Consider the following 22,779-nt stretch of genomic DNA (forward strand, 5'->3'; position numbering starts at 1 on the left):
AGTAATTTAAAAATAACTTATCCAGGATAACTTATCCGGGAATAAGTAATCTCGAAATAACTTGTCAATTCCCAACCAACGGATTAAAATTTGCTAATATATTTTGGATTAAGAATTGTCAATTCTAGATAGGACTTGAGCCGACAATTCCTCGCAAAGAAACTTCATAAACATGTTTGATAGAATTAGATAATAACAATGCGATGAAGCCGCCAAAAAATTATTTGAAATCCTAAGATCTTTACTTAATTTATCATCTATTTTGTATTAGAAAACATGAAGAAAAATTTTTGGTTAATAACATTGTAATTACGCGACAAAATTCATAAAAATTCGTAGCTAAGTCCATTTTTTTCTATAGTACTTATTGTAAAATAAGATAGACGCTTTGATCATGCACATGGCGTGTACACTGTACTAGTAAACTTAAAGTGTGCCCTGGTTTTGAATGTGGCTCTAAATACCGCGAGGTATAACACTGTTCAAGATATTGTATTTCGGAACTCCCCTCCAAATCATGCTTTATTATTGCTTTTGGTCAAGACTACTGTGGACTGAGTTATCACAATCACTTCCTTTGTGTACTGAACCAAATTCTTGTTTTTAATCTAAGTTGCATTTTACTCAATAAAAATAAAATATCAACTTCAATCAACAGATTTTGATTGAGTGAAGCGGTGAAGGGTATGAGGCTTTTCTGAACTGGTATGCGCAAAGATAAGATTCGATGCTTTAAAGAGAAATAAGAAAACTCAAAACAACAATTTTATTCTGCAACTTATCAGCTGCAGCTCAATGGTTACACATACACCTCTTCAAGAAAAATTGATGGATCTACTTGAGGATGCACGTTCAGGATATCTCTTTCAAGCTAAAATATATTAAGGGCCAATACAAATCAAATATCAAAGATGACCACAACTCTTCTAGAGGAAGTTCCTTTGGAAGGATCCAGAAGAAAACCTGGAAGTGAGACCCTGAGACATGTCCGCAGCATCAAGCTTAGCATTTTGCCTTCCGGCTGTCAAATCCTTCTCACGATCCCAAGGTTTCCATGGATGATTTCCTTGCCATTCTTCTTTCACTGATTCCTGCTTAGATTTTTTCTTTGACTTGGTCCGAGCAGTCTCTTGGTGCTTTTCTACCATAGATTTTGATCGTCTCGCTTTATTATACTGTTCCACCAGTTCAGCATCAACACTTGATCTACTCTTTTCTTGCTGTTCTTTAGAAGCAAGTGCTGAAGCCTCATTGAAGGCTTCCAAATAACTGAAAATGCAACATAATTAAACCGAGACATCTAATATCATATCCAAAAGATCTAAATAAGAGAGAATGAACATACTTCATTTTGGCTTTCTGAGCTCGATCTGATGGGGTGTCTGTCCAGGCACTGGTATCACCACGGCCTTCTTTCGAGCTCTTGCTAAAGCTCGTCGTTGAGTGCATGCTCACGACGCCAGCCTGAGCAAACAACCAGTCATGGAATACATCATGCAGAGTTTCACGAAGTAAAAGAAAGGAAAAACACTTCATCACGGAAGCAGTTTCTCATTCAGAAATTAGACAAGGATTTCATGTCGACTGTCTTTTGGACCACCACTATATAGTGCATGAATAACATACATGTATTCCAGAATTTATATGTGTATGTTTACATATATTCTTATTTTCATAGAATTACTATTTCTTGTTACTTCAGGGTAGCGAATAAAATACTGGAATTCGTTTGGGAAAGAAGCTGATGCTGCCATTGAACGAACTCCCCACAGCCATAGCTTCCCATTAGATTTGAACTTTCTTCTATTAGATTCTTGTTCAATATCAATTCCTTTTCAGCAATTAAGATATGGTTTTGGGTTATTTCATGGTCACTGAACCCATAAAGGTGAGAAGCATGCTAATGATGGGTCCAAAATATTTCCAGGCAGCACTGGAGGGCAGACGAATAAAAAGCTTATTGAAAGAACAACAACAACAACAAACCCAGTGAAATCCTACAACGTAGGGTCTAGGGAGGGTATAGTGTACGCAAATCTTACCACTACCTCGTGAAGATAGAGAGGTTGTTTTCCAAAGACCCTCGGCTTAAGTGCATCAAATAAAAGAAAACAATGAAGAAAGCATAGTCATTAATTTAAAAACAGTGCAAAGTCTACACGAAAAAAAAATGCTAACAGCAGTAAAATATTGATAATCATACACAATAACAACATATGGGCTATGGAAAGAACTACAAGGGTACGACTAGTATTATGATAGATACTAACAAGCCTAAACCTTAGCAAGGCAAGACACTCTCCAGCCCCCTATCCATCTACCATAATCCGCAACCTCCACTCCTTCCTATCTATCCACGACTTCCACTCCTTCCTATCTAGAGTCATGTCCTCGGTAATATGAAATTGTGTCATATCTTGTCTAATCACCTCTCCCCAAAACATCTTCGGCCTACCTCTACTCCTTTGTGAATCCCCAACAACCAGCCTCTCTCACCTCACTGGGCGTCAGCATACCTCCTCTACACAAGCTCAAACCTTCTTAGTCTCGCTTCCCTCATCTTGTCCGCCACAGAGGTCACTCCCACCTTCTCTCATATAACCTCATTCCTAATCTTATCGCCTCTCGTATGCCCACACATCTATCGCAACATCCGCATCTTGCAACATGCATCTTTTGAATATGTGAGTGCTTGATTGGGCAGCTATTGTAAGAAGAGATGGCTAAAGAAATTTAGGCGCAAATATACCAATGCTTGACTTATATGTGGTTGTTTGGAGGAAGTTTTAAAGTAAAAGACACAATTCTTGTTAAGTTTGACAACCAGCACAAAAGCTTAGTCTCATGAAGAAGCTGAACATGACAATGGCAGTTCAACTTTCACAGGATTAATTAGTTCAGCTTTATACTAGGATATGGTGCTGAATAATAATATAGGCCATTTAGGAGTCCAATAGGTGATGATGACAGAGGAACCAGTCGGTCAAAAGGAGTTTGAAATTATGGTTGACTATGTCCCAGACAGACCAAAATTTATGGAAGAGCTAAAGAGCTAGGGAGCGTAGGGAGGGACAAGAATTAAGAACAGGTATGTAGCGAGAAGCCAGACACATCAGGTTTGACTTCAAGCTTAGACTGGCAGTTAGAAAATAAATCGGAAATAGCCAACCAATATTGGATCAACCAACTGCACCTCAATCCCAACCTAGCGGGAGGTATAGCTAGCTACTTCTGTGTGTGTATATACACTATCAATAAATCCCCAACATTTAGACAGTAACTTGTCTTGGCCTGTCCACTACATTCCACTAACCCAGTTTGAAATCCATTCTCTTCTTTTTTTACGAGTGTATATTAACCCTTAATTTCGTACTTTGATCTCTTTCTTAGCTGGAAAAACATTATTATGATACCATTCCTGGGTTTCCAATAACCTATATTTAATACTAATTGTTCAAGCCTTGGAAACAGCCTCTGGCAGAAATGCAAGGTAAGGCTGCGTACAATAGACCCTTGTGGTCAGGCCCTTCCCCGGACCCTGCGCATAGCGGGAGCCTTAGTGCACCGGGCTGCCCTTTTTTTGTAATATGTCAAATGCATCGATTGAGCCAGCTGGAGTAGAAAAAATTAGATGAGCAATTATGCATCTTGGCCTGAACATCTAAAAATAGAACCAAGTTTGATCTGTCAAATCTTAAGGAAAAGCAGGAAAAGGATATTCATCAAACTGAGTGGAAGAAAGAAGACCTTACTTTTCTTTCAGGAGGCAGTGTTGTCATCCATTCATCTCTTTTTGGTGCAACTTTGACCTCCATCTCTGCTAACAGCAGATCATCACCTTCCATGGAGATACCTGAAGCCAATAGTAATTCCAATAGAAAAGAAATTCTTCCTCGTCAAATCAAATGTTATAAACATACTGGACCACAACTTATCCCAAAAAAAAAGAACATATTGAGCCATAATATATTACTCCGGTTGTTCCAGTTAATGTGATATTTCCTTCTAAATCTATTCCAAAAAGAACAACCTCTATCTAAATATGGATAGATTATAACTAAAACTTCACATTTTACTTTCAATGACAAGCTTTTTTAGCCACCCAAATGGTATGGCATGTTTAAAACCACAAGTTTCAAAAGTCTTATAGCAACACAAATATTATGACATGTTTAAGACTACAAGTTTCAAAAGTTCTCATTTCTTTCTTAAATTCCATGCCCAATCAAATTAAATCACATAAATAAATACAGAGGGAGTACTTAGTTGGAGTTTGAAATTGTAACCATAGTATAAGAATAACAACAACATACCCAGTGTAATACAACAAGTGGGTCTGGAAAGGGTAGAATGTACCCAGACCTTACCCCTACCTTGGGAGGTAGAGAAATTGTTTTTGGTAGACCCTCGGCCAAGTTGCGCGGACTCTTCACTTTTGATGCCGCAACGTGTCAGATTCTCCAAAAATACACTACATTTGAGAATCCACACGCACCCATTGATATTTTTGAAGAGTTCGAGAAGCATAGCCCTCGGCTCAAGAAAAATCATAGTATAAAAAGTATCCAAATATAAGGTGATAAGAGTGTTTATGTTATCAAGTTGTTAAAGGGTATACATAAACTGTTGACTACGTGCGTTAAGCCCCAAGGTCACTACTTCGTGTAAGATAAATTTGCCACAAGGAGGAAATGAATAATTTAATTTGAAACTAACAATACTCTCCATCAAATTTTTTCTTACCAATAAATCATTTTGCAAAGGACCATATCATTTACTAGTTTTATACCATTGTAATTCTTTATAAATGTGGAACCGAATAAGCCACCGACAATATGACACAATATATAGATCTTGGATCTTGACGACTTCATAACTATTTTGTTCGGCGATCCATGCAACATGAGAATCCTCAAGAGACAACTCAACTAATAGTGAGTTTCTTATTAGTTATAACACAATGAACCTTAACCATGTAAATCTAGTGGTACATGTAGCAGCTGCAGCAGTCTCTCCAGCCTCCCCCCTCCCTCTTTCCCCAAAAAGGGACAGAAAAGTGCTCCATAAAGGAAGACGACAAAAATCTAGAACTGTGTAACAAAGAATTGACTCCACCAAAAGCAGGACGGCAGATTTACTGGGATTGGAAGTTCAGACAAATCTCCAAGGTAAATAAGCTAGAAAGACGAGATATTATAGTGGAGGACATGAACTCTCTAGTAAAGCAAATAAATAGATAAACAACCATAATGTGAAAGGCCAAGCATGAAAATTAAGCTAAACGATGCATTACTAAATTCAACATTAATTGCATCGACACTATCATCTCTATCTCTTCCTAACTCACATCTGCATGTGTCTGCCCTATCTATAATCAATTGTGTCAGTCTACTCTAAAGTTAACTGCATATCTTAACAAGAAGCATGGTTGTAGAGGTACATAAATAATCAGGATTCCTGAAATGGATTGATAACGCGGCCGAACCTACAGATACACTTCTTGTGCTTTATTCATCAGTAATGGACTATCTAGTACCACAAATGATGGATGGAACCATATCTCCTTCAAAGGTGCGGAGCATGACAAAGGAAACAATCACATACCCAGAATGTAATACTATAGGAAAGAGAAGAATACTTAGGTTCTTTACTTCTACAAAAACACTGCTGGAGCAGAAAGTAATAACAGAAACACTATTTAGCTCATCAATCTATATACTATGTGGGATAAAATCACAACTGGGATCTGCGTAAATGTAAGTTGGACTTTCCTTCATGGAGCAGAAATCACAGAGCCATTCACCATAGAAATTAACTAACATCTGTAGGGTTACAATATGAGAAAAGAAAATCTCTTAAGGCCTACTGCCACAGTAACATCTCAGAACTGTAATTATCAGCTTCTATCTGGTCTATACCTCCTTCGAGATATTAACACAAGTTACAGGATGACTTACTTTCAGAATCTTTTGTATAGTATAGCCGGGGATTCCTCTTTGCTCCTTTTTCTCTTTTCTTCTCTTCTGTTCTTGATTTACGGATGTAATCACAACACTTACTCAGTGGTGGTTTTTGACATCTATAGCTCTTACCATTTTTTTTACAAAAAAAAAAGGACGACTTTCTTTCACTAATGTGAGGATCTTCTGTTATTCGCACCTGAAGGCATATTGAACTAATGCATGATCTATAAACTATCTTCGAAGTAAATATTGGAAGATGCAATCTGAATGAAATCCTGAGAATAAGATATGCCAATATGTCAAAGATAAACACTTCTATGGCACAAACAAGACCTATATGCTTAACTCTATGAACCATCTTTACCTAGAAGTTTAAGCTAGAGACGATAATTTTTTAACTATTAAATTGTTTATAACAAGCCCCTTACTTGTGGGGCAAAGATGTGGAATTTTGTTTTCTGGCCAGTGAACTTGCTCCACTACTACGTCGAATTTTGTGTATCACCTCATTTAAAAGGTTAAGCTATTCGACAGGAAAAACATTATGGAATTTAACTAGCCTTTTACACCACTAAATATGACCCATGCAGTACGTTCACAGCAATCTCAAGATAGACACCAATTAATATTGAGTGCTAGAGTCCGTTTAGATTAGCTGAATTTAAGTAGCTTTTAAGCACCAAATGTTGAAAGACATTTTCTAAGTGTCGGATATAAATTTATGAATAAGCAGTAACGAGTTTGGATAGAAGTCCTGAAACTGAAAATAAACTGTTGATAAGTTTGGTAAAAGATAGTTGAAATTCCCTTAAAGCTATTAACACAAAAGATGAGCTTATTGTTGCAACATTTTAATTTTAAAATAATTCAAATAAAAATTGAATTGTTTCTCATTTCCATTGGTTGGTATTGGTAATTGATTAGACAAAAATAATTGTAATAAAAATAAATGATTTATTTAAATAACATACAATTAATTATTTGACTAAAGTATGTAAAAATAAACACACACACACAAACACACACACACACACACACATATATATATATACACTTTAATTAGTGCAAAAGTATTCATATAAAAATTACAACCATTAAACTACAAAGTAAACCCTAAATTTGTAGTTCAAATCCAGCGGGTATCAGTAATGGTAAAAGTTTATGGTGAAAAGACTACTAATTTTAGCTAACCATAACATATATCACATCTCAATGGGAGATCAACAACAACAACATACCCAGTGTGATCCCACAAGTTGGATTTGGGGATGGTGGGGTGTACGCAAACCTTACACACCTACAAAAGATTATTGTTTGCGCTGCAAATAGAATTTCTATTGTCTGGTCACACGCACCATAGTGAAGTCCAAGCAACGATGCATGGAAAAAGTAACAGAAAGTGGAGTTAGGCTTTTAGTGAGAGAAGAGTACTCTGGGGATTATAAAATCATGAAAGGTATAGTAAGGCAAACTGCTTGATGAAGAGCTCCCTTGACAGAGCCTCCCTTTAAGGAATTTACTCATTCCTTTTCAATTGAACCTCTCTCGAATTCTTCTTGTAAGTACAGACGTTGAGTTCAATTTCTTTTCCTCTATTTTATTCTAGTAATTGAATGCTAATTAGTGGGTTCAAGTATACTTGCTTGGGTTGACTACTTGCTTCCTTTACCGGAATTCTTCCTTTCTTTCTTATTCTATTTCTACTTTTTGATTTCCTTGTGTTAATTCCATCTCACACATCCACACCCAAATCGTCTCGGATTGACGTGGGTGCGGCAAGAGTCTAATCAATATAAATGGAATTCACAAAAAACAATTAAGCAATAGAGAAGTTGAATAAAAAATTAGGTACCAATCACATAAAATTTGAGCAAGATAGTAGAATAAAATGAATGATAAACCGTGTTTTAGCAAAATGGGCCAACCTTGCAGACGTCTCCATTGGGCAGCTTCACACATAGCCTGCAAATCTGCCTACAAAAGCAAATATTGGGCTAACAGATTCGTAGTCAAGAGTGCTTTGAGTTATCTTCATACCCCATGGGACACAAAAAAATGTACCTTAATTTCCTCTTGTTCTTCCTTGCGCTTTATTTTCTCATCCAACACTTTCCTCTACAAAAGAAAACATCTTGATAAATTAAATGAAAACAACATTTGGAAAACCCAAACCAAAGCATTGTAGTACTGTGAATGTTCTCTTAGTTTGCTAGCAAGTCAAATTTTCAATGTGTTAATTCTGAATGGTTATATGATATCCTGCTGATTTTTCTCAATGATAATTCTTTTAGACTATGAATAAACAAAGTGAGGTGACAGTGATAAAGTAACATATACATCTAGAACTACTGTCCCTAGGGGGAAAACCCTACAACTGATCCAATCAAACAGAGGAATGTTCTCTAATACAGTTTTCAAAGTTCCCTGCAAAACTATGATCGTCTTCCTAAGCATTTTAATTTCTATCAAAAGATAAGAGCATAAGTCAGTGCCTGATTTGTTTTCTGTGGAGAACAAGGAAGCCAAATAAACTTTAGCTTTCTTCATTTCCTTCTAAAACCAGAAGAGAAGATGAAGCCATGTTTGAGTGTCACTTGTAAATGTAAAAGATTCAAGATTGCATGGAGGGAATACATATGTGAAAAACATATAATGGTACCTTGAATAAATAATAAAGATTGCATGGGGGAAATAAGGAACCACTTCATCTTTGTTGACTTCTGACATAGTTTGATAAACTAAATGCTTAACTTGTGAAACAAGGTATATGATCTTCAGCCTTCAAAACTTCCAGTAGTTTGCTTATAAGTAAAAATGAAAGCAAGTCTTGATGATTTTTTCAACTTTTCGAGTAGGCAGAAGTCTTCACTTCTGTATTTCCTAGTTTTTTCTCTCTCTATTCTATTTTTTCTTAATAAGCTTCTCCATTTCATTGTTTAAACCAAAATTTAAGAATCTACCAACTCCAAAGTAAAATGTTAAGCCGACAAAGTCACATATTAGTAAACAGAAAACGACACTGATGTTAATTGCAAAATTGTGCCAATCACACCAAAATTTCTAGGCACAAAATTGAGATGATGCACTTAAAGAATTTTTTCAAATATTAATGAAAGCACAAAATCATTTATCTCTTATCTCAAGCAAAGAAATGTATGCCAGGAGAGAAAGAAAGAAAAACGACACCAAAATAATTGATTCACACAGCATATAGCAAATCCAACTTAGCTATCCTAAGGAACACTAAGGGAAATTTGATAAGGGCCATTATTTCATAATGGTCCATCCTCAAAATTAACTAGGTTACTCAAAAAGATTCAACACTAACCAACTACAATTTTTGGAAATTTTCAACATCTGGAACCAAAATATATGGGACAATATCTACACCTAAATGACTAGCTGCAGTTACCCTTGCAGGCGCAGAAAAAATGTCCATTTGACGTCTGATAATAAGAAATAAATGAAAGAAATCTGCATTTAGCCTTGCTATTAGAAAATCAACACAGGGTTTTAAGCCAGACCTTAAAAAAGCTTCTCTTCACATAACAAAAATCGTGAGGAAAATAAATGATGGTATCACTTAATTACTCACTTTATCTGGATCTTGCAAATCTTTAAAGGCTTTGTTCAGCTTGATGAATGCTTGGTGAGCTTCAGGATGAGTGCACTTATCAGGATGCACCATAAGAGACAACTTCCAGTACCTAAAACATACACCAAAATAACAAATAAATGAGGACGGAATTTAAAGGTGCATTTAGCAGCATGACTGACAGAAGCAGCTACAAGTTAACAGTAGACTATTGACTAATCCACATCTATGGTTCACATACCAACAGGAGTAGTTACACCATCAGCACAAGGAAGAAAGAAACAATACTTCCGCTGATTCAAGTGAGCAACTTGTGGGTAAAGTTCCTCTTTATGGTGATAATATAAATGTGTGCCGCGCCACAACCGTGTATATAATCATCAAAATATACAGTTATCTCAGGGAACAGCTGGATATATAATCCAAAAATCATATAATGAGTAGGAGACATCCATTCAACTCCTCCCCAACTAGAAGTACATGAAGGGAAAATGCTTAACAAATTCAAATGAAAGCAACTTGACATACTATGAATATAAAAAATCGCAAATTATAGATGTAGTATAACATATCTCCAAATAATCTATAAACAAATATGAAAACAAACATGCTTGAATATTTCAGTAATCATGAACATCTAGTATCGGAAGACACCCCCCCGTGACAATTTTCAAGATATACTTAATTTTATTTTAGAATGACATATTATAAACAATTACTATGATTTGAATCAACTTAAAAGCAAAAGAAGTATTTTGCATATTAGACAATACCAATACACAGAGATATGCAACTTAAATTTAACATTCAGTGATAACATTCAAAAGTGTAATTTAATGTAATTTTTTATTACAACAACAACTCAGTGGAATCCCACAACGTAGGACGGCTGTTTCCGAGAGACTCTCAGCTCAATAGAAGCATAAAAAGAGGTCAGATAAGGCTAAGAAGTTCAAAGGGATATGGAAAAGCAAATAACAAAAGTGACACAGATAAAATAGATAATAACAGAAATCAAAGCACAAGAAATTATAGTGCGCTAATGCGCCTACTAATAAGGAAGAATAACGAGACTATGTACTATCCCTCTACCCTAATATGGGTCCTTCACACCCTCCTATCTAAGGTCATGTCCTCGGTAAGTTGTAACTGCGCCATGTCATGTCTAATCACCTCTCTCCAATATTTCTTCGGCCTACCCCTACCTCTTCTGAAACCATCCAGGGCCAACCTCTCACTCCTCCGCAATGGGGCATCTGTGTCTCTCCTCCGCAATGGGGCATCTGTGTCTCTCCTCTTCACATGCCTAAACCATCTCAGTCGCATTTTCCGCATCGTGTCTTCCACCGAGGCCACTCCTAGCTTGTCTCGAATAGCCTCATTTCTAATCCTGTCGCTCCTGGTATGCCCACACATCCATCTCAACATTCTCATCTCGGCAACTTTCATCTTTTGAACGTGAGAGACCTTAACTGGCCAACACTCCGCCCCATATAACATAGCCGGTCTAACCACCACTTTGTAGAACTTGCCCTTTAAGTTGTGGTGGCACCTTCTTGTCACATAACACACCTGAAGCGAGCCTCCATTTCATCCACCCTTCCCTAATACGATGTGTGACATCATCGTCAATCTCCCCGCTGCCTTGCATGATAGACCCAAGGTACTTGAAATTACTTTTCTTTTGGAGGGCCTGGTCACCAAGCCTAACTTCCGCGCCAACCTCCTGAGGTGTATCACTGAACTTGCACTCTAAGTACTCTGTCTTGGTCCTACTCAGCTTAAACCCTTTAGACTCTAAGGTATGTCTCCAATCCTCCAGCTTAGCATTAACTCCGCTACGAGTCTCATCGATCAGGACTATGTCGTCCGCGAAAAGCATACACCATGGCACCTCACCTTGAATTTGTCGCGTCAATCCATTCATCACCAAGGCAAATAAAAACGGACTAAGAGTTGATCCTTGGTGCAACCCCATCACAACTGGGAAGTGCTCTGAGTCCCCTCCTACTGTCCTTACCCTGGTTTTGACATTCTCATACATGTCCTTGATCACCCTAATGTACGCCACAGGTACACCTTTAACCTCCAAACATCTCCATAGTATTCTGTGACTCTATATTCAGTATTTACACAGTGATTCATAAGAGCTGGTGATACAAAACATCTATAGATAGACTTCAAATTTCAGATTCCGTTTCATCATTGAGCCCTCAAATCACTAGATACTCAGATCAATATTGTGCAAGACCAAAAGATCGCTGCACTTCTACCATCACTCATTACTTGTGTCATTTCTAGTAAGAAAGCAACATATGACATGCCATCAGGGAGCATTATTACTATCATCCTCCAGGGAACTAGGAGCTCGCAGCTGTTCAGCCACTTCTCTAGGAGATAGGAGATGTGCCTCTGACTAGGTTCACTATATTTAAGCACCAACATTAGTCAGGTTCAGAAATTCAATCAAGCATTATTTACAGGAAAAAAGGAAGCCTAGAGCAACTTAGAGCCTGTTTGGATTGGCTTATTTTTAGTGTTGTTAAGCCAAAATAGCTTTTAAGCACTTTTGGAGTGTCGGGCTAATTTTAAAAAGTGTTTATAAGCATTTGGTTTTAAGCTAAATAATTTTAAAAAGAACTTATAAGCATTTGGTTTGAAGCTAAAATGATAAAAATAAGTCAAAAGCCAAAAGTTAGAATTTCTTACTTGTGGCTTTTGGCTTATAAGTCCAAAGCCAAAAGCCAATCCAAATAGACTCTTAGCTCATCTACCAGACCAAGTTCAAGAAATTGAAGCCGTTTGCAGACAATTTGTAACATCGGGAATCAATAATTTTAGGGATTAAATTCTAACCTGCAGACGCTAATCTAATCTAAAAAATAATGCTATAGCTCTTCACAAACAAGCAAGCAATTTACCTTTTCTTCATGTTATCACTCAACATATTTCTGTTCACACCCAAAACATCATATGAGTTGTCTGCATCTGCTCCTGTGATTCTTGTAACCTGACCAAGTAAAAGTACTTGTTATACACAATTAAGATTTGTCAACCAAGAGTTACATATAAAAGAAGAGTCTCAAGTCACCTTAACCAAATGAACATGAAGCAAACCCAGACCCACAATTAACAGTGTAACAATTGTGACAAAGGCAGGCTTCAGTAAATGTCATATATTTAGAACACCAAACACTACTAGAAGTTGACAGCAGAACAGAGAGAAAAAGCAGCATGGGAAAAAGAAGAGTGGAAGACCAAGAGAAGTTGTGAAGTGGAGACGAGAAAATAAAACACAAGGTTCTATTACTTTTAGCAATTCAAATTTCTAATATTGATAACTGAGAGGGAGAGAGAGGAACAAGCAAACAGACAAAATAAAAACTGTCGGTTTTTGAAAAGAAAGAATGATTCCACTCCTTTCAAAAGAAAATACAAATTACGGTACCATATAAACACCACATGGGGGTTGATTCAAGGTATCTATAATTCTAGAGGTTTAGTTCCATTTGGTTTGGTTAAACTAAAAGGAGTGTCAAATAATCATAAAACTAAAAATCAAATCAAAATTCAAGTGAATTATGACAGATTGAAGATACTAAGAAAGATCACACAAGTATGATTTTTAAGGAGAAAGATACATAGAAACAGACAACAGATAGACCAATGGGGAAGAGAAGAGAATGAAGGAAGAACCTCTTCAAAACGCTCAGCCTCGTTTGCTGATTCTACCTCAGTCACCAAAGCAGGAGGTGGAGGTCCTATAAACAATTCAGTATCTTCTTCCAGCTCAACATCCCTGGAAACATTTGTCAGAGACACTTAGTGCAGTTCACTTTAGTCTGGTATAACATACATGACATCCTAGAACTGTTATTTGACGCTTCTTAAGTGTGGAAGGGATAACTATAAAACTTCTGAGAGCAAGAAGTACTGGTAGAAACAACATAAAGAGGCTGATCAGACCGTGAGATCATCCAAGAAGCTCATAGTACCTTTTGTGTTAGAGCCCGTTTGGATGGGCTTAAAAAAAGTAACTTTTATGTATGAAGTGCTTTTAAAATTTTGAAGTGCTGAAAGTTATTTTTATAAATAAGCAGTTGAGTGTTTGGATAAAAGTGCTTAAATGAGGAAAATGATGTGAATTTTAGGGTTAAAAGAATAAAAAGGGTAGTTTGGGAATTTAGTTAAAATATAAGGGATATAAAAGTAATTTTCATGGTCAAAGAAAATGACTTTAAACACTTAGAAAAAAAAAGTTAGGAATCCTAACTTTTCATTTTTGACTGACTTTAAGAACTTTATGGCTTAAAGTTAGCATTAGGCAAACACGTCCAAAAGCTAAAAAGGGACTTTAAGTTGGTCAAAACCAACTTAAATCTCATCCAAACGGGCTCTTAATGTGTCAAAACCAATCTGTTTTTCCATCTCTAAACCAAAGATTTTCTGAAGGGAGAAGCCTAAATCTGAGTTGCTCGGACTCTTCAAAGCAGTGTTACTAAAGGCGAAAAGCACAAAAAAGCTCCAAGGTCTATTGGGGCTTTAAGCGCAAAGTGCAAATAAAGTGTGGGCTTTAATGAAAAAAGACACAAATGGAGAAAAAAAAATATATATATATATATATGTTTAGTCCAAGACTAATAATTATAAACATGGATGACAAATTTATGAACGAAGAAATTGGAAAAAGATTAAGATAGAGTGAAATATCAATTGTTTAGTGTCACCTCTTCAGAAAAGGCTCATTGGCAAGGAAAAATATGCCTTAGAACCTTGATGACGACACTGAAGCGTACATAAAGCGAGGCAAAGCGCTCAACACGCGAGGCTCAAGCGCACCTTTGACAACACTGCTTCAAAGTCCCTGTCGCACCCATGTCAACATGACATGGGAGTGGGAGTGGGTGTGGGACCCACACCGGATTGGGTCAACTTACCTCTGGTGCTTTGACTAAATCTATGAACGAGAAAATAGAAATATAGATTAATTGGGTATTTGGTTTAATTTTTGGGTTTATGTAATATAGAGAGAGAGAAAAGAGTTATATATAAGGTATGAGAATGCCAAATGCTTAGCTATAACGCGAGATATCTTATGAATAAAATATTAGGGGTTAATATGGAATTAAATTTATTAGTTTTAGTTCAGTAACTTTAATTAATCGGTATATATACTTAGAGGGTGTTTGGATTAGCTTAAAAGCTGGTCAAACATGCTTTTAAGCTATTTTCAGCTTTTGGAAGTGTTTGGCAAACTTGAAAATAGCTTAAAATAAGTTTTAAATAGCTTTAAAAAAGCTAAAGCTAAAAGTAGCACTCCCCCAACTTTTTATTTTTTGGCTTAAAAGCCATTCAAGTTTGACTAATACTATTACTTTTCTACCTCTAGTTTTTTTAAATAATCCTAAATCTACCCTTATGAAATAAAACCCTAAAGATCTTTTCTTTTCCTCTCAATGTTTCTCTCTGTGAAGAGTTGCGGCTCTGTTCTTTCCCTCTCCAACGTTTCTTCTTGATTTTCTCTTCTTTTTCATGAAAATTTCACGGAGTTATCAACATTGAAGTGAGTTATCCTCCCTTCTCTCTCGATCTCTATTTTTTTCTCTTTATTTATGCATTTTAGATTGTGTTATTTTCGGATTGTGTATCAACTTGATTTTGGATTGTTTTGTTTTCTTTTTGGAATATATCTCTGCCTTGCAACTTTCCTAACCAAATTATATATTTTTAAAATTATAAATAAGTTGTGCATATAAAATTAACTTAAATAATAAGTTTGAATTAAAATATAAATTAATTTTATTTTATATTTTTTTTACAAATAAAAATCGTAAAATAATCAACTTTTTATAATATTAACTTTAAGGGTATTTCAGACATTTTGATTAAAAATAACTGCTTAACAACACTTATGTACCAAACACATCAATACTTCTTTTCAGTTGTAACACTTTTATCCAAACACATAATTGCTTATTTTTAAAATCAGTTTAAGCACTTTTAAAAGTACTTCTATAGTACTTTTTAAAAGCTACTTTTTTTAATTCAATCCAAACGGATTCTTATATGTTGTAAGATACATTTATTAGACATATCCCAACACCTGTATCCGCATTCGGATCCATTCCCCCGGAATCCTAAAAATTATGTGATGAAGAATCCAACCTCTAAATCTACACCATATCTGATACCTACACCCGAGTCCGAGTAACATAGAGTTAAATGCATCCGATGTGACGCATTGTTATCACTGATGTAGAACGGTCTAGTTGATTAGGCGAAGTAAAGAATCAAATTATCTACTACCTTGAGCACATTCCAAATACAGTTAAAGTTACTGTTCAGCAATACAATTAGAGCCAGGTAGTGTAAAAAAAACCAAGTCCACAAGTACATATCTAAGTCAGGCAATAAATTGTAATGGAGAATAGAGGATTACCTCAGCTCTGCTTGTGCTTCAGTCAACTTAGCCGCGGCAGCAAGTAGTTCTGCAGAAGGCATTGCAGGACCAATCACCCTGCACAAGGGCAAAGGAGATCAAATGAAAGTAAGTCAACTTAGGACTAGAATGAGGTCTTGATAATAGAAGATACCAGAAAATAAAATGAAGAAACCACTACTCAACCATCATCACCGCCTTTTATTTTCTTAAGTAAAAGAAGGAGAACTGTAATCCTTTTTCCTCTTGTGTTTTGTCGGGGGGTTATGGACTTCTATGTATGTAATGTAACAAATTTGGAGGCGGAAACGTTCTCGTAGACAGTTCACCCCTACTCCATCTACTTTCACCCACCACCCACAACTATCATTTCAGCCACCAACTACCATTACCGTCAATCACCACCACATACGATCCACAACTACCATCCTCAGCCCAACCACAATCACCACTACCGTCAATCACCAAAATCAATTGTCATCACCATGAGCTATCATTTGCAATCATCACCACCAACCATTATTACATCCACTAATCACTATCAATAATTACTACCATTAGTCAGTATTATATATACCTAACCGCCATCATCATTCACAACCACCAATAGCTTTAAATATCATTTCACTACTAATTATCAGCCACTACAGCCACCAACCACGCTTAATCACTATTGTCAACCACTATACCATATGATAATACCCACAACCTCCATTATCAGTCAACACTATCCCAAATTGGAAAGAAGTTGATTAGACAGGACATGGCGCAACTTCATATTACTAATGACATGACTCTAGATAGGAAGGAGTGGAGGTCGCATATTAGGGCATAAGTACAGTAGGTTGTTTTGCCTTGCGAAGGTTTAGGCTTGTTAGTGATTGTTAAACCCTTGTAGTTCTTGTCGTATGTTGTTTATTATGTTTTCGATTATCACACTATTTTTTTGTTGTTGGCGTTTCTATCTTGTAGACTTTGCAGTACTTTTTCTTATTGATGACTATGCTCTCTTTCGTGTTTTCTTCTTCTTTACTTGGGTTTGATGTACTTGAGCCGAAGGTCTTTCGATAACAACCTCTCTATCTCCATAAGGTAGTGGTAAATTCTGCGTACAGCCGTACATTCTCCCCTCTCCAAATCCCACTTAGTGGGATTTCACTGGATATGTTGTTACTATCCCAAATTGACACACAATCACCATCGTTATTCATCACCACCACCAATTGTCATATAAAATTTTAAAAAAATTTACTGATATAATATTAGATTAATATAGTATTTTATTTGAATTTTATATTTATTATTTTTTAAATAAAGACGAATTTTGTACATTTAGATGTTGAGAAAACAAACTGTCTTAACTATTTAGTATTCAGATCTTAATGCAACATCTTAATATTCAGATGTGTATTCAAATTCAAACCTCTAAATCTAATGCACATCTTAATATTCAGATGGACATTCAGATTTAGACGTCTTAATCTTAATCAAAACAAACGAGGACTTAATTACATACCGGTAGAGTACCAAAACTAAATGTATGTCTAATTATTAATTTCATGATTGTGTAGGAAGGACTCCATTTTATAAAGATGGAGTTCACAAAAAAAGAAATTACTAATGGCTTGGTCAGTCTGAAATTTTTTCCATCACGAGTAATCACACCGCAGCCAAACATTCTTTCCTATTTGCCCCACTTGGTTACCTTCCATTGAGTGTAATCATGTGTTCGAATGTGATCAAACCCTTGATTCCATCCAACTTTGAAGATCAAAACCCTATCCAAAAATAGAACCCATGTGCAATGAATACCCCTTAAAGAGAAATTGATTGTGGTCCCTAATATCTTCAATATTCATTAAATTGATTATGCTCTATTATTTGCCTAAAGAACATTCCTTCCTCAGTTTTCATTATAGGATTGCCCTACAAAGTCCTTTTTTTTCCATTGTCTCATATTCTTCATCATACTCTGAATCCTCCTCTTCCCTGCTAGGTCTCTCATCGTTGTTTCCAGCTACAAGTTTGCTGCACTTCGTCAATCACCACATATATTTCCTTAGACCCCCCTGTCACCCATCTTCTGTGTTCCATTTATGTGAAGTCGAAACAGCCAAGGGATGTTAGCATGCTTATATGGTCAACCATAACATGATGCTGAGAGGCTAAACGGAGATGGAGGGTGAGATCAACATACCTTTTTGGGGGGCCAGTATCTTCTTCGGCAGGAAAGCTTAAATTAGCATTGTAAGTGGTAGCATTATCAGTTGGCAAACTCAAATTGACATTACAATTTTCCTGTCCAACTCCTGAATCCAATGGCTTGGACTGCTCATCATTCCGATGAAACTCCTGACTTTGAAGTTGCACTTGGGAGTGGATTAAGGGTCCTACAGTCTCCAAAGTAGGAAATGCTTTTGATGGTAACAGAAAGACATGATCACCTATTTCCTTAAGGTTTAAGGAGAGGAACAGCTTTCGCAGACGCTTGACCAACAATTTTTCAGATAAACCCCTTATATCTACAGCTTGTCCATCATCAATCATTTGTAAAAGCTGTATTGAATTTACAGAACATGTTAGCTGAATTTGGCTCATAATGGATATGTCAATATAAACTTGAAGATAAAATTATTATGGTTTAAAATCCTAGAACACCATGTGTGCACTGATAAAAGACCAAAGGAAAAAGAAAGTGTAGGGCAGGGACACAAGTTTTTTTGATAAGGTAAATAACTTTTTTAATAATGGTAAAATCTCCCGTATACAATCAATACACAAAAAGTAGAGACTCTACAACATAATATGATCACTATGAATGACACCCAATCTTCTATACATATTGGAATGCTCATGGACACAAGTATTCCAATATGCCTACAAAAACAAATAGTTCATGTATATAATCACTAAAACGAAGTAGAAAAGGGATTTTTTTGACGAAAACTATGATATTACAGGCCTGCAGGGGATCACCTTTAGATAGAATATTATGGAGGGAACAAATTCTAGTTCTTCATTAATTAGTTCACTTTGTAAGGTCCTCGAAATAATGTGATAGCTACTGCTATGAAGATATAGAAAAGGCCAGCTCCTAAATGGAACTCCGGCAAGTGGAAAGGGAGTTGTTCTGACTTTGTGTTTCATCTTTATGAATTTTGATGAGCATTTTGTTAACAACATCTCATACTTTTTGTTCCTTGCAACTTCATGCATGTTTTAACACATACCTCTCTTCTAAAAATAAAACAAAGAGTTCCATCCAACCATATTATTCAATTCCATCAATTAAAATTGCATTTCTGGTGAAACCATTTATTTATTTACCACGACCCTAAAGATAAATACTTGATAAGAGACGGAGCCGTTTGCTTACTTTCTACTCCCTCGTCTCAAATTCTTTTTCAATTTTCCCTTACCAAGAATCAAAGGAAAAGGTCTTACCATTAAGAATCTAAAATGCACTAGTACTCTAGTAGTACTTTTCTTGTAGTTTCAAAATATATACATCTTCTATTCAAAAAGTACATTATGTCTGCTTCAGGATCAAAAATTGGTTCTTCAGGATCAAAAATTGGTTAAGTTGCTCAAACAATGGAAGCTTCAAAAGTGACTTGATACACATCAAGTTAAGAACAAAATTTGGTCTTTACAACTTCCAAGAATTTATGTATATTAACTATTTAACTATAAAATTTGATGATGATATTTTTTTTGATAAACTAATTTTTATTGTATTTTCTTCCATTATCACACCATGGGGAAAATGAGTAGCAATAACAACAGGAAAAGAAGTAGCAATAACAACAACAGTAAAACAACAACTACAGTTAATTAGCTAACTAGAAAAGGAACAATTAAAATGTAGTACCTGTTCCAAATCACTAGCTACAGTAGGGAACTCCTGTAATATGCCTTTGACCACATTCTCAGGACTCTCCCTTGGCCGCTCAAGCTGGGAATCATCACAGTCCGACCCGGAACTGGAGTCCGACTCATCAGAATCTGAATATTTCCTCTTGCCCTCTCGTCTCGATCTCCTACTGCTGCTGCTGCCTCTATGCTTCCGCCTCTTCATATGCTTCCTTTCTCTCTTCGTCCTCTCCCTATGCTTATCGCTCCTCCGACTCCTCTCCTCCTCGCGACGCCGTCTGTGCCGACGCTTCCGCCGTTTTTCATCCTCGGAGGAGCTATCAATTTCGTAGTCAGATTGGGAAGATGATTCAGACGACGAAGTGACTGATTCTTCTTGTTTTCTTTTCTTCTTCCTGCTCGAATTCTCTCCCATGGCGATCCTTGTTCTGCAGGAGAAATTCAGGGTGGAGATAATTAGAAGCTTTTGTCTATTGTGGTTGCTGATCACAAATTTGTTAAATATTGGGGACTTGAGTGTCTAATTTATGTATTATCAAAGTGGATGTCCACGAGTGGACGTCCCTTTCCCCGCACACATACTCACCGTATACGTCAAATTTTTTAGCCTTTCGAAAATGTCCCTCTCCCTTCTTTTGAGTCTACGTGCTTCTATTTAGTATGTCGTTTATATGCTTCTTAATAAGTCAGAGGCCGCTCTTTTTTATTCTTCTTTTGCTTGCACACCAATCCGGGGGCTAAGGGACCCAATTCTTAAGACTCAAGATGCAACTTACGGCAGTCTTTGATCTAGCCGAACTGATACAGAATACCCGGCTTTAGAGCTTGATGCAGTCAAACCTTTCTTTCTTTTCTTCTCATTTTCTTTCTCCTTTTTCCTCCACCAAAATTTGTCCCCTTCCTCAACTTGTCTACTTCTTTCAATACAGAATTCTGGAAACTCTTTCTTTCTTTGTCTTATTATCTTTTTTTTTATTAATTTGTTAAATTAGTTTATTTTATAACATGTTATCAATATGAACATTCATCGCTTTGAGCTATATTTTTAAGAAGGTAACAAAAGGGGTAATAATTTTATTTTCTTAAAATGTCTAATATTTCTAAACTTGAATTTGTTGCTCTTGACATATCTGGAAAAGGCTACTCATCATGGGCACTAGATGCCGAAATACATCTAGAATCGATGGGTCTGGCAGACACCATCAAAGATGACAATACGGCATCTAGTCAAGACCGTGTCAAAGCCATGATATTTCTCCGCCACCATCTTGACGAGGGATTAAAATTACAGTACCTTATATTAAAAGATCTCATTAAATTGTGGAAGAATCTAAAAGAAAGATATGACCACCTGAAGTTGGTCATCCTTCCACAGGCACGTCATGATTGGCTAAATCTGAGATTAATAGATTTCAAAAATATAACTGAATATAATTTTGTCTTGTTTAGAATTATAGCTCAGTTAAATTTATGCGGAGAACAAATCACTGAACAAGACAAACTTGAAAAAATATACTTCATATTTTCACCCGTGAATATGCTCATACAGCAGCAATATCGCAAAAAAAAGATTTAAAAAATATTCTAAATTACTTTCTCACCTTCTTATTGCTGAATGTCACAACGAACTATTAATGAAAAATCATGATAGTCGGCTCGTTGGTTCTTTGTCACTCCCTGAAGTAAATCAAATAAATCATAACCAACGAGAAAGAGGTCATGGCTCAGTCGTGGTCGTGGTCGTAGTCGAAGAAGAAATTATAATCATGATGCTAGGCTGGCACCGATAAATGATCAGCAGTACAAAAAGAAGAGTGAAAAGCCAGAAGTTTTACCAAAGAAAAAATTAGAAAGTATATGTCATAGATGTGGAGGTATGAGGCACTGATCGCGGATGTGTCAGTCATCAAAACGTCTGGTTCAGCTATATCAAGCATCCTTGAAGAGGGCAGAAAATAATCCAGAAATAAACTTTATCTCTGAAGATAATATTGAGCCTATACATCTGGATGTAGCTGATTTCTTTAATTTTCCTGAAGGAAATATTATTATCGATAACCCTGATAATATTTAAATAATTTTTTTATGTGTACTAAATAATATATTTGTATTTTTCTAATCCATGTAAATAAATAAAATTTATGTAATAAGCCATGTTTTAATTATAATATTTACTTTATTTCTTTTTGAAGAAAAATATGGATATGCCTTAAATTTGTTTGGATCAATGATCAATTACGAGAATATTTGTGTAATTGATAGTGGAACAACTCATGCCATTTTTAAAGACGAGAAATATTTTTCCAACTTGCTTAGACAAAAAGAAAATGTTACTATAATTTCTAGTAATTCAAAAATGATTGAAGGCTCCGAAAGAGCTACTATATTTTTGCCTAAGGGGACAAAGATTGTTATAGACGATGCACTATTCTCTTTTAAATTTCCAAAAAACTTGTTAAGTTTTAAAGATATCCGCAGAAATGAATATCATGTTGAGACACTAAATGAAATAAATACTGAATATCTTGATATAACCAAGAGTGTCTCAGGCTAGAAATATATTTTGAAAAAATTACCAACTTTGTCGTCTGGCCTATATTATGTAAAAATTAGTGCAATTGAAGCACATATGATCGTAAACCAGAAGTTTACTGATCTAAATACATTTGTTTTATGGCATGATCGAATAGGTTATCCTGGATTAATAATGATGAAACGAATTCTTGAAAATTCAATTGGACATCCGTTAAAGAACTAGAAGATTCTTACAAATGATGAATTTTCATACGTTGCTTGTTATCAAGACATTAATTGCCAGACCATCGACCCTGAAGGTTGGAATCGAATCTCCTGGCTTTTTAGAGCGTATACATAGAGATATATGTAGACATATTCATCCACCTAGTAGA

General features: G+C 35.9%; 1 protein-coding gene across 1 annotated transcript; it reads right to left on the bottom strand.

The window, feature by feature from the left end:
- Positions 1–708: 708 nt before the first annotated feature.
- Positions 709–20,389, bottom strand: LOC129902219 (uncharacterized). The gene is made up of 11 exons (XM_055977321.1): positions 19,869–20,389; positions 18,195–18,553; positions 15,998–16,075; positions 13,255–13,357; positions 12,480–12,568; positions 9,559–9,670; positions 8,025–8,078; positions 7,889–7,937; positions 3,753–3,853; positions 1,346–1,464; positions 709–1,269 (listed from the first exon to the last, which is right to left on the bottom strand). Exons 1-11 carry the CDS (start codon positions 20,283–20,285, stop codon positions 927–929), a joined length of 1,824 nt encoding a protein of 607 aa, XP_055833296.1. The 5' UTR covers positions 20,286–20,389; the 3' UTR covers positions 709–926.
- Positions 20,390–22,779: the final 2,390 nt, after the last annotated feature.

This window comes from Solanum dulcamara, chromosome 9, assembly GCF_947179165.1.
Source record: "Solanum dulcamara chromosome 9, daSolDulc1.2, whole genome shotgun sequence".
NCBI lineage: Eukaryota > Viridiplantae > Streptophyta > Magnoliopsida > Solanales > Solanaceae > Solanum > Solanum dulcamara.